The sequence below is a fragment of the Aulonocara stuartgranti genome, assembly GCF_965226115.1.
Source record: "Aulonocara stuartgranti genome assembly, chromosome: 13".
In the NCBI taxonomy this organism is placed as follows: Eukaryota; Metazoa; Chordata; class Actinopteri; order Cichliformes; family Cichlidae; genus Aulonocara; species Aulonocara stuartgranti.
Window position 1 is genome coordinate 9,567,717 of NC_138949.1, and position 11,923 is coordinate 9,579,639.

At 43.5% G+C, this 11,923-nt stretch overlaps 2 protein-coding genes across 3 annotated transcripts; one reads left to right on the plus strand and one right to left on the minus strand.

The window, feature by feature from the left end:
- On the minus strand, positions 1 to 6,364 carry ttl (tubulin tyrosine ligase). The gene is made up of 7 exons (XM_082556588.1): positions 5,574 to 6,364; positions 5,295 to 5,373; positions 4,965 to 5,197; positions 4,671 to 4,806; positions 4,293 to 4,562; positions 2,735 to 2,878; positions 1 to 2,599 (listed from the first exon to the last, which is right to left on the minus strand). Exons 1-7 carry the CDS (start codon positions 5,740 to 5,742, stop codon positions 2,398 to 2,400), a joined length of 1,233 nt encoding a protein of 410 aa, XP_082412714.1. The 5' UTR covers positions 5,743 to 6,364; the 3' UTR covers positions 1 to 2,397.
- A 251-nt stretch (positions 6,365 to 6,615) lies between these two features.
- fignl1 (fidgetin-like 1) lies at positions 6,616 to 10,552 on the plus strand. 2 transcript variants are annotated; one of them, XM_082556738.1, is made up of 2 exons: positions 6,616 to 7,203; positions 7,778 to 10,552. In XM_082556738.1, exon 2 carries the CDS (start codon positions 7,795 to 7,797, stop codon positions 9,706 to 9,708), a length of 1,914 nt encoding a protein of 637 aa, XP_082412864.1. In that variant the 5' UTR covers positions 6,616 to 7,203; positions 7,778 to 7,794; the 3' UTR covers positions 9,709 to 10,552. The 2 variants fall into 2 exon arrangements, with proteins under 2 accessions (XP_082412864.1, XP_082412865.1); XM_082556739.1 differs by lacking the exon at positions 6,616 to 7,203 and adding an exon at positions 7,249 to 7,403.
- Positions 10,553 to 11,923: the final 1,371 nt, after the last annotated feature.

An 11,923-nucleotide genomic window follows, 5' to 3' on the forward strand; every position in this document is an offset into this window, starting at 1 on the left:
TTTAGAAACAAAAACTGAACTTTTATTAGTGTCGTATTATTTCACCATCCACCTACCAAAGGTCTGGGTCATTTCTGAACGTTCTGTAGCTCGTCTGCGAGCTGCGTTCACAGACCACTCTGCTTCCCTCATCTTCTTCAGTGTTGCTCAGAAGCCTGAAATGCACATCAGAAATGCAGCCCAACACGTGGATGTGCAGAAATGTTTGCATGACAGAAGCAGTAACATGTTTTATTCTAATAATATTGTCTCTGATAAAGACAAACGTTCATGCAGATTTCCAATAAATCATAACCCAACAACAACAACAACAAAAAACAAGAAAACAAAAAAAACAGCACACATTCCTCTGATCATGATGCTTGCTTTCGAGTCAGGTCTGTGACAATCTGTTCACTACAAAAGGTGTAACACTGAAAATGCAGCAGGATAATCTTTGGTAAAGATGAGAAAGTAGAGATATAAAACACACAAGGAAAAACATGAGAAAATGAGTCACATGTACAAAAACACTCTAAGTAAGAGGAAATGACATCAATGAGGTTTTCTAATGAAAGAGGCAAATTTACCCCGGTACAAAAAAAAAATAAAGGTGCATTTAAACGCCTTTTAAAAAAACAACTACAAAAAAAAACAATATACAGTTCCCTCTAAGGAACCCTTCCCTTTGATGGAAATGTCCCTACAGATTTAAAAACAATACTAAGATTTTGTTTTCTCTTCGTATTAACTTCAGTCTCTTACACATCCTTCATTCTCGAGTCTTCTTGTAAACACAGAGTAAAAAAAAAAAAGAAAGAATGAAATGTTTTGATGATTCACCTTAATTATTGGGACACAAAACCTCACATATTTCAACAAAAGGGTGTTTTTGTTTCTTTTCCTTTTTTTAAGGGAATCAAACGAGCCCCTAGAAACACATGAATGTGCAACTGTCAACTATTTCAATCTAATAAAAGACAACAACTGAACAATCTGACAATCATTTCTAACGAGCAGTAACACAAAACAGATTTGACACAAGTCGTCTTGGACGGGAACACCTCTAAAATCTTGTCTACTCACAAAGATTTCGTTCGAATGAAAAGGTCAAATATTTAAAGACCCCACAAAGCGAAACAAGTCCAAGTTATTATGAAATTAACCACTGTATTGGGACTTCCTTAACACCGCTGACTTTTCTTTGGTAATGACGATGTGGTAATGCTCACCACAGTGTGTTTTTCAACACACCGGGAAACAAGCATTTGATCAGCTTTGCTATCTTTTCCAAGTGTCCTTTAATGGGGTCGTTAAACATGTTTAAGAAGCAGTAAGACACTCTGTACAAGCTACTCTACGCTCACTTCACCAGCTCAATAACAAAGACCTACTTTACACTTTACAATAACAGTCTATCAGAGAGAAAACACAGAGTTCTTTACAGCAAACAGAGCTGTGGGTTAGGGCTTGTATGCTACATGCTTTCACACAAATATGCTCTCTTCAGATCACATAAAACAAATTGATTACAGAATAACTGACGAGGATTTTTCCCTTTTCGCCACTGAGAGGTCCCTGTAGCAGACTCGCTCCCGGGTTTACAGCCGAAGCACAGTCTCCCTGCTCACTTATGCCACCCAGCTGCCCTGATGTAGTGTCCACATGGTCAAGTCAGGAGGAATGTTCAGTTTCAAGGCCATCCTTTAGCTCAATCAGACAAGTAGTGTTAGCGTAACACACCAGAGCCTTCATCCTTCAGTCTCTAGAGCTTCTTGATCATGTCTAATATTTTTCAAACAAACTTGTTTGTAAGTCAGTTATAAAAAGTGATTAAAAACAAAAACAGAAAAACAAGAAGTGTCTGATGATTAAACAGCACTCAAACCTCCATAAGCTCACTAAAATGTCAAATGCCTTGTTTTATGCTATTTTCTTGTGGACTTAACATGACTTCAGTGAGCAACAGTGCAAAAGCTTAAAGAACGAGTACAGGTTACTGTAACAGAGCAAGCTAACTGGCAGGCTTTCTTTTTAAGGGAGAGTGGTTGGAAATGTAAGGCACTACAGTCTCAGTTGGAGCGTCTCTGCGACTTTCACCACTTCGACCAATCTGCTTGGGGATGCCCGTCATCGTTCAGAAACTCTGAGAACATTTACTGACCAGTTCATTGCCATCCTCGCATTCAAAATATGCATAATCAGGAGCGCACGGATCTTTCCTGCAGTTCAGAGAAGTCCCTAAAGAGAAAGTCTCCCTTGGGCCAACGTGTGCAAAAGTACGAAGGAGCGGCTCGGCAGCTTGCTCGCATGTGTAGCATCTCAGGGTGCAGAGAGGCGGCACGTGCGACCAATGAGGATGGGGGAGATGGAAGAAGCTTCTAGCACAGAAGAAAAAGGGAGGGGGCATATTTGTGCTTACAGGCGAGTGAAAGGACCCACGTGGAGAGGTGCTCTCAGTTTGGGAGAGGAACAGGAGTTGGTGGTGAACAGGGAGGAGGAAGATGGGGAGGACGAGTAAGGAGAAGAGGACGCAGATGAGGAGTCGCCGCTATTTAGGGTGAAGACACTGGAAATGGCCACGTCCACAATGCCTTGACATAACTCTGGATATAGTTTCCTGCATTAGGAAAGGATAAATAATAACAATAATAAAAATAATAATAAACATTTCAAATTTTAAACAGATGTGAAATTTGTTATATTTTAGATGGAAAAACATTGCTAAAGGACACGTAACATGGAAGGTACTGACTGTGCACAGGCTGGAGCGCCGTTGATTTCAATGAGCCACACTTTGAAGTTCTCGTCCACCATGAAATCAAATCCAAAAAGCTGGAAGCTCTGGTAGGACAGGTGCTTGGTGCTGATTGCGGACTCGATGCATGTCAGACAGCTCCTGTGAAACCAGACATCCAAAATCTTCACCGATCATCCTTTTATAACAAAGTCTCTTTGAGTGATGAGAGCAACCAGCATTTGCCAAACATCAGTCACGTTTTCACAACAGTAATGGTTGTATACTGCTGTTATTAACACCAGTATATGAGGTTTAATCGCACACCGACAGTTTTTAGGAGTTGTGATTGGGCGCTATATGGCCTTTCAATAATACAAAGAAAACCCGACCAATCAGATGACCCCCTATGAGCAAGCACGTGGCAAAAGTGGGAAGGAAAAACTCCCTTTTAACAGGAAGAAACCTCCAGCAGAACCAGGCTCGGGGAGGGGCGGCCATCTGCTGCAACCGGTTGGGGGCGAGTGGATGAAGAAAGAACAAAGACATGCTTTGGAAGAGATTCACAAATTAATAATCACCAATAATTATATGCAAAGTGGTGTAAAACCACTCATATATCTGTTAAAAAACAGTTACAAAAAGAGGTTCCGCTAAAAACCACAATCTTCCTTTTCCTGTACAAAACCACAGCATAGGTTTAAAGCTGTGTTTTTATTCACACAGGACGCAAGAAGGGTAACTACAAGCAAGCAAGGAGTAGATAAGCGAGAGTGAAAACATGAACCCCTATTATAATGTTGGGAGGATCAGGTCCAGGAATTGTTCAAAGTTCCTATTTTGCATGTTGTAGCACAACAAGCGAAAGTCCACATCAGACATGTTCTCAGCTAGGAATACTCTGTGCAGTTTGGACAAGAGAGCTCTCAGACTGGAGCACTAAAGAGGTAGGACACATGATACCCACCCTCTCTATGAATTCTCTGGACAATTACTCTCACATGGACTCAATCATCATATTACCGAGCTGATAGAGTGTGCTTTAACTTAAATTGCAGCTTGGTCAGGTGATGTTTTGGAAGTTTTATGTGTTAAAGAGGTAAAAACCAGCAGGATTCAGGAGGAAAATGGGAATATGTATGTATGGTCAGAAGGGTAAGATGGCGCTGGCACGGCTGGCAGCCTTAACCCAATTTCCCTCGGGCACCCTCCCCGGGCCTGGCTCCAGGGCGGGGCCCCGGTAACCCTATCCCGGGCAGTGTAAACTGTTCCCTCGATGTTTTCTTCATAAGGGTCTTCTGAATCGCTCTTTGTCTGGTCCCTCACCCAGGACCAATTTGCCATGGGAGACCCTACCAGGGGGCAAAAGCCCCCAGACAACATAGCCCCTGGGATCCCTGGGACACACAAACCCCTTCACCACGATAAGGTAGCGATTCACGGAGAGGCATTATGTCTGATTTCTAATTTAAAAAAAAATAATAATATTTTGCCTTTTAGTGTGGCATAAAAAAAGCTAAGCTCAGCTTTTTATCTAAGAACTAATAATAAAAACAATAGCAAAATAGTTGCCTACTTTATGGTCTGCTTTATCTGAGGTAATATGGTGGTCTCCAGCGTGACGTTGTGAGTGTTCAGCAGGTACAGCCTGAACTCGTCGAAGAACATTTCGTTCCCCTCCTCGTATCGGCCGTAGTTCTGGGAGTGCTCTTTCTGGATGCAGTGGTTAGTCAGGTGGCTGGTCATGTCCTGCAGGTCTGAGCTGTTGTAGGGCTCCGAGGAGGTCCGCAGCACGCCCTCGCGGTATAAGTAGATGTTATACTGATGGTCCACTAGCACCCAGCTCCTAGCAATAGCATAAACATAAAGCTAAGCTGTTAAGTTGGGACATAGCAGTGCTTTCTCTGTGGCTTTAAGTTTGGCAAAAAAAAGAAAAAGAAAAAAAAAAACCTGCCTGATGTCAAATTTCCGATGTCCCGGCTCAAGAAGCAGAGGCTTCTCCAAGTACTTCTGAATAACATGAACCTGTCCCTGATTGTCAATATAGTCCAGCAACTCATTAGCATCGTGGGATATCAAAATACCAGCACCTGTAGTAATAGTAAACAAGAAGAAAAACACACACACACACATTTACAGATATATATATATATATATATATATATATATATATATATATATATATATATATGAAGCTTCCAACTAGTGTCTTGTTTTTAACCAATTAAATACTAAATATAGATATCACCTTTAGCTCCAGCAGAGGACTTGGCTATCCACACTGTACCCTCTGCTCTTTCTTTCTTAGCGTTATAGGAGGCCAAGAAAACTTCCCGCTCATCTGTCTTCGGATTGCTCTTCAGATGGCTGATGCCATTCATAGCAGGAGCAACAGGTGTGTTGAGGTTAGTGGGATAGATGATGTAGGACTCTGGAAACCAGTTACTGGAGTCAGACAGCTCTGGGCTGGTCTTTATTAGCCTAGTGTTTAAGAAAGGGGTCAGAAGGAAAGTGGTCATGTAATAAACTGCAGTGTCAGTAACATGAATGATGGCAGGAATGACAGATTTGCACACACTTGACCAAGGATGCTTTTCTGCAAAGCTTGTCTGCCCCCCTGTAGTAATTCACCAGCTGCATCAGTCCGGGTTCATGGCCTGTAAGGTCACAGTGAAGATGCTTTACCGTCTGTTCATAAATCCGCATGCACAGTGCACAGAAACTCTCAATAAGAGAGACAATCTTTCCACAGGATGCAGCCCTGCACAGTCACAGCTGCTTTCTCATCCAGAAAGGGTGGACACCAAAAATAGCCCGAAAACAATTCTTAAGAAACAAGAAAGAAAGTCTGACTTACCTAAACGCCCAAAGGGTAATCTGTTCCGCTCACCCAGCATCAAGTTGAATCTGGGATTGTCTCTTTTCAGCCTCTTCCATTGCCCGGTTGAGAGGAGGATTTTGGAAACTTCAGCATAAACAGTACTGTTGTCGTCACGGGAAACAAAGGTGTACATAGGGGCGTTCATAATGCCGCTGCGACAGGGGGTCAGAGGTTTAATCAAAACGGTTTAGTGTGTGAGTAACTTAGCTGTCTGGCTAGTTGTGCGGCTGCCGGGTTGGCACTGCAGCAGACAGAACGGTTGGGGTTATCTCCTCTGTCCGTGCCATGATGATGAGTCAGTCATATCCCCTCCACACTTCCCAGTTAACTCAAACTGGTGCTCGGAAGATTAATTTCAGCACTCCGTGGCTAATATGTATTATATATAAAACACCATGCCACGTAAAGCAATTTCACATAAGTCGGCACAGGGTTATTTCAGAAGCCCCACACAAGGGAGTGACTGACTGCTGATACCGGCTACTGGGGCTGGTCCCGTCTGGATAAATTTACATCCCGTCTCCGGATTAGCTAACGTTATAGCTAACGGTCTGCGACAATTGCTAACAGTTATCTACGAGACACTTCCGGTATTTGTCCTCAAATGCAAAGGAAAAAGTCACAAGGAGCGGAAACATTAACTAAGTGGATAGTTTGCTGCACAATATCACAAACACGGGCTATTCTCCCACCGCCGGCGTGCGCTTTATTCTCTGAAAATCAGCAGCAAACCCTGTCATCCACCGTCGACAGCATAAACACCACCGCGCAACCGTTGTGGTTAGTGTAGTTTATTAACAGAGTGATGTCCAGGATAATATCTGTTTAAATGTTTATTTTATATTTTTAAAGCAATTTAACACAAAATGAATTCGATATGTATAAAAAAAATCTACTTCACTTAAACTCGATTTTGATTTAATTCAAAGTCTGGATGAAGTTCAATGACAAGAGAACTACATTTCCCAGAATGAAAGACTCTAAAGCGGCAATGCCATATGCGTATTGTAGCCAGGAGATGGCGTCGTAGACCTCACTAAAATTAGCAGACCTGTGTACTGTTGGCAACATAGTCCGCAGAAAAAAGTCTTGAAACTGAAGAAAAATCGCTCCACGTTTTATATTAAGTTCCTCTTAATTCTTAAAATAACTAACATCAATCACGAAACTTTTCGTGAAATTTGATAACGAGGTGTATTAGCTTTTGTAGCCTGGACTGGGCGGAACTGGAGGATAAATGGAGCACTCCCTACTTGTGACAACTTATGGGTCTCGTTCCAACATGTAAAAAACTTAGTTGCTTCATTTCGTTTACTTTAATGTCCCAGTCTCGTCATCATTATTCGATGTTTTATGTATTCAAAAACTAAGATCGTTGCTTCTTTGCGCTGGTTCCCTGTATTAGGTGAAAAGTTATGCGACGGCCACAGTTGTAGATTTTTTGAGAGCGAATTGGAACGAGACAGGAAGTCCTAGTTTCGGGAGGGAGAACAAACTAGAGGCGGGAATTACCGCTACTGTAAACATCGAGTTAAAGTGCATTACAAAAGTTGTTACGAGTGTATTCATATATTTTTTATAATTTTTTGACAAGATATCAGTAATAGTAAGTGACGTCCATTATGAATACTGTTGTTTGTTGTGGCGCATTTTCAGATAACAGTTCAGACAAGTTGGGTGCATCGAGACTGATAACCTGTTTTTACTGCAGCTCTCCGTGGTTCAGCTACATATACAGAGATTCAGATTACTTTTAGCCTTGTCACTGACTATTCATCGTTGGAGATAATGCTCAGGGAGGCAGTTGTATGTTGCTTTATGTGGGGATAAAGGAGTTTTATTTAAGTCTGAGAAAACGAAATGTTGTATTTAGAGTTTATCTCAGCTGGGACATGTGGAGTATTAAAGACATGGGCGAAGGATGAAGGCTGTTCAGTTTCAATGCTAATGAGTGTGGCCTACCATTTTTAAAGCTGGATTCAAATCACGTGTTTATTTGTTTTTTAATTCCTTTCATTTATATCAAAATCACTATAACTCAGTGTTACTGCATACATGGTTATTTATGTAACGTAATTAAGTGTCAGCTTTTTCTCTGTATGGGTTTTGGGGAGATTTGTGCCTTGGCATTTACTGGGGTCATGTATTTTTAATAACTCTTGTCCCTTCGTCTTCACCAGGCTGGAGCAGGCCAGGCATGAGTGGCGCACACCTGGACGAATGGCAGAAGAGGTCCTTTGACATTTCATCTGGCAGCTGTACACCTGAACAGACGGCCGATGCCTACCGGGCCCACATCCTCTCCATTCAGTATGCATGGGCAAGCTCCCAGCTCTCTCAGGCCGGCATGGCCAGCCTGCTCAGGACCTACTCGGGGCGCTACGCTGCAGTGTTGGACTCGGACGACCCGCGCACAGGGCTCAACAACTATGCAGAAAGCGCGCTCCATCTGGCCCGCAGTCAGAAGAACTACAGCGACAAATGGGAGTCATCCCTCACTGCAGAGAGCGTGCTGGAGTTGCCCAGTGTTCAGAAAACAATTCAGGCAAAGACAGGAGGTGAGAGCTTTGTGGTGGCACCAGCTGACATTAACATAACTGTGGGGCAAGAGGGTAAAGGTAGCTCTCTCACTCCTCCCTTTAAAACTGTGCAACCACCGCAGCTTAAATCAGAGGTTAAAATCGCAGCCAGTATCCCTGCTAATGTTTCTGTGGAAAGGCCCAGCAGTCACGAAGGGATTTCAGTCAATCCACCCTCATTCTCCCGACCTCCAGCTCAGCCACAGTCTGTGTTTAGTTGCCCTTCTCCAGCTCTCCCACATGTAAACCCTGGCCCCGCAGGGGTCACGCAGCACTATCAGTCCTCCTTCTTTCCCACCTCCAACACATCGAAGCGGAAAAATTTTTACAACACAGACGGAGGTGATGTTGGCAGGGAGCAAAATGGCAGTCAGGTGTCATCAGACCCACGGGCTGTTACCACCTTCAAAACAGCTCGTGAGCAGTTTGTTGTTGACCAGCAGCGAAAGCACTCCCATCAGCCTCAGAGAGGTCAGGCCCCTGGGATGGCGGCAACTGTGAAGAAATCTCTGGGCGCCAACAGGCCTCGAGGTGCATTTTCAAAATTTGTGTCTCCCATTCCACGACAGGAAGAGGAGGGAAGTGTGGCGAGCCGTAATTCCAATCAGGAACCTCAAATCCTGGACGAGCGTCTGAAAAACTTTGAGCCAAAGATAATCGAGCTGATCATGAGTGAGATCATGGACCACGGGCCTCCGGTGGGCTGGGACGACATAGCAGGTCTGGAGTTCGCCAAGACTACCATAAAGGAAATTGTGGTTTGGCCCATGCTGCGACCTGACATCTTTACTGGCCTCCGTGGCCCACCCAAAGGCATCCTGCTGTTTGGACCGCCAGGAACTGGAAAAACTCTGATAGGTAAATGTATTGCCTGTCAATCAGGTGCCACTTTCTTTAGCATCAGCGCCTCATCACTCACATCCAAGTGGGTGGGTGAAGGAGAGAAAATGGTGCGAGCTCTGTTTGCCATTGCCCGCTGCCACCAGCCTGCTGTTATTTTCATCGATGAAATCGACTCCCTGCTGTCCCAGCGGACGGACGGTGAGCACGACTCCTCGCGCAGGATAAAAACAGAGTTTCTGGTCCAGCTAGATGGAGCGGCCACTGCAGCAGAGGACCGAATCCTGGTGGTGGGTGCCACCAACCGGCCCCAGGAGATCGACGAGGCAGCACGACGACGCCTGGCAAAGCGGTTATACATCCCCCTGCCCGAAGCGACTGCCCGACGCCAGATAGTGACAAACCTCATGGCTCAGGAGAAAAACCAGCTGGGAGAAAGCGAGGTGGAGAGGGTGGTGACAGCCACGGAGGGCTTCTCCGGAGCCGATATGACTCAGCTGTGTCGAGAGGCAGCACTGGGGCCCATACGCAGCATCCAGCTCAGTGACATCGCCACCATCACCGCGGATCAGGTGCGACCCATCATCTACAGTGACTTCCACGACGCCCTGAAGACTGTACGTCCCAGTGTGTCATCAAAGGACTTGGAGCTGTATGAAGAGTGGAATAAAACCTTTGGATGTGGGCGTTAAACTTTTCTTTGTCTCCGTTCAGGTTCTGGGTGTTGAAAGAAATGGAAAATGTAAAGACGTTAAATGCTTTCTTTGTTCTGCACAAACCCGACAAAGTGGGAGGACCCAGGACTAAAAACAAAGAATGACAGTCTCGTGAAAAAGCTGAAAACTATAAGACGGGTCTCTTTAATGCAGTCTTTCTGTTTTTTCCCCATATATTGCCAAATATCCCTATGATGGGAAGTTGGCCTTATCTGTGTGATGAAGAGCTGAATTCAGTTGTATTTGTTTGCCTACGAAAAACAGGGCTTCCATAAATGACAAGGAAAACAGAATTAAAGAAGAGAAAAGGACCTTTTTATTGGCTACCAGTTAAATAGTTATTTTAACCCTCTGTATCAGCTTAGTTCAGTCATATTGGATTGCACAGGTGAACAGGTGCCTCTTTTATGGGTGTAAGTGTTAGTCTCTGTGCTAGTGGTCTGTTGTTTTGAGGTTTTTCAACACTACTTGTAAAGGTCAGGGTGTCGTAACATGAAGAAAAAATGAAGAAAACCTTACCTCGTTCCCACTTTGTACTGAGAGAATTTGCCATCTGCGTTCAGCTTTTTGGTCATTTTCAGGTGTTTGTGCCGGTCAGGCTGATTTTGTTCTGTTGCTTTGTGATCCAGTGTTAGGTAGTGTGTATTATACACAAACCATTTTCCAGTTGAAGCCCTGTTTTCCATTTAAATTCTAGTATTTCACATCAAGGATACACATTCACAGTCGAATTATGACTTAATGCTTGTCATCTGTTTGGTCTTTTTCAGTTAACTGCATCGAAATTGTTTTTGTCCCTAATAAATGTATATATCACACACACACATCTCCACAAGTTTTTGTCTCAGAGTGTGACAGTAAGCAATAAGTTTATCTCTAGGCTGCAGTGACATATCCGATCCCATGCGATCCACAGAGGGCAGTGTGATCACGTTTGAGCACCACAACCACGGTTTGCCTGAAGTCTCACTGTCCTGAAATGTTCCTGAGGCTGGATGTGTTAATCATATCCGCGGAAGTTGGGCAACACGGAGAGTATCCTGGGTCTTGTGTTTAAAAAGAGAAAAAAAAGAAAAACTTTGCCTGTCTTCCTGTTAGTGATTAAGACAGCAGTGTTACTGCAATACATCCCTTTTGCAGGGCCTCTGTGTTAGTTCTGATCCATGGAGTTTGTGCCCGGTCAAAGTGTTTGCAACTGCTTTCTCAGTGAAGACATCCCTCACGCAAGCGGTGTGAGGATTTTTAACATTATGTTTTTCAAGTTGAATGCCTCACTGGTCACACATGCACTACCACTGAAGGGGGCCATTAGAGATTGTGCACACATGAAACAAAATCTCATGTAAATTTCATCAAGAAATCTTTGAGAATCTGGAAGACCATGAAAACGGGGCTTTCATTTATTTTTCATCTTTTTTGTCAGGTCCCTGATAAATATTTCACACTTGTGTTGTTGGCCACTGTATAGAAACTTTGTTGAATTAGCCAGCAGTGAAAGTAGTCACACACGCACCCTTCCCCCCCAACGGGTGGGCTTCTCCGATCGCGGGGACTCCTCACAGCTGGACCAGGACAGATGCGCAGAATTCCTCTGGTGCTGACGGGATCTATAGAGCCCATTGAGTATGGACTGAAAACTGTGCCATATGGTGTAAGCTTGTAGCTCAATTTGACTGTGGCTGTGAAGCAAGTGGTCACATCTGGGGCAGTGTAGTCACAAACAAACACATCACACAGTACATTTACAGAGAAGAAAATAAGGTCATTTTACTTAATCATTTTATCCTTAATACGGATTCAAGCTGAGGTAGAAATAAGTATAAGCACTTGGTATTGCTTTTTTCCCTGTGTTCACGTATATGCAGTTGTGGAAGAACTACACAAGCTGTGCTCAAGTAGAAGTTTAAATGTAATAAGTTATAGGAATAAAATTCCAGTATTTAAAATCAAATCTCATGTCATTTGTAATATAGAAACATTACAGGTAAATTTATTACTATATTTATTTAGAGTTCTTGTGAAAGCATACAATGGTTTTAGTCAACATTTCTTTCTGCAATGTATCCATATTGTGCAGTTACCGTCTGCATTGTTTGATGCAGGGTCCGGTAATTCCATACTGCCTTCAGATTGGCTAATAGGAAAGAGTACATCATGCTGTTGTATGTCACAAATATTTTATTTAAAGAAA

Bases quoted from the DNA above. Each gene is read 5' to 3' on its own strand.
- ttl (XM_082556588.1), bottom strand. From the start codon at position 5,742: ATGAACGCCCCTATGTACACCTTTGTTTCCCGTGACGACAACAGTACT. The intron at 4,807-4,964 runs GTGATATCTATA...CTATTACTACAG, and splicing joins GTCCTCTGCTGGAGCTAAAG to GTGCTGGTATTTTGATATCC. The intron at 4,563-4,670 runs GCAGGTTTTTTT...TGCTATTGCTAG, and splicing joins CATCGGAAATTTGACATCAG to GAGCTGGGTGCTAGTGGACC.
- fignl1 (XM_082556738.1), top strand. From the start codon at position 7,795: ATGAGTGGCGCACACCTGGACGAATGGCAGAAGAGGTCCTTTGACATT.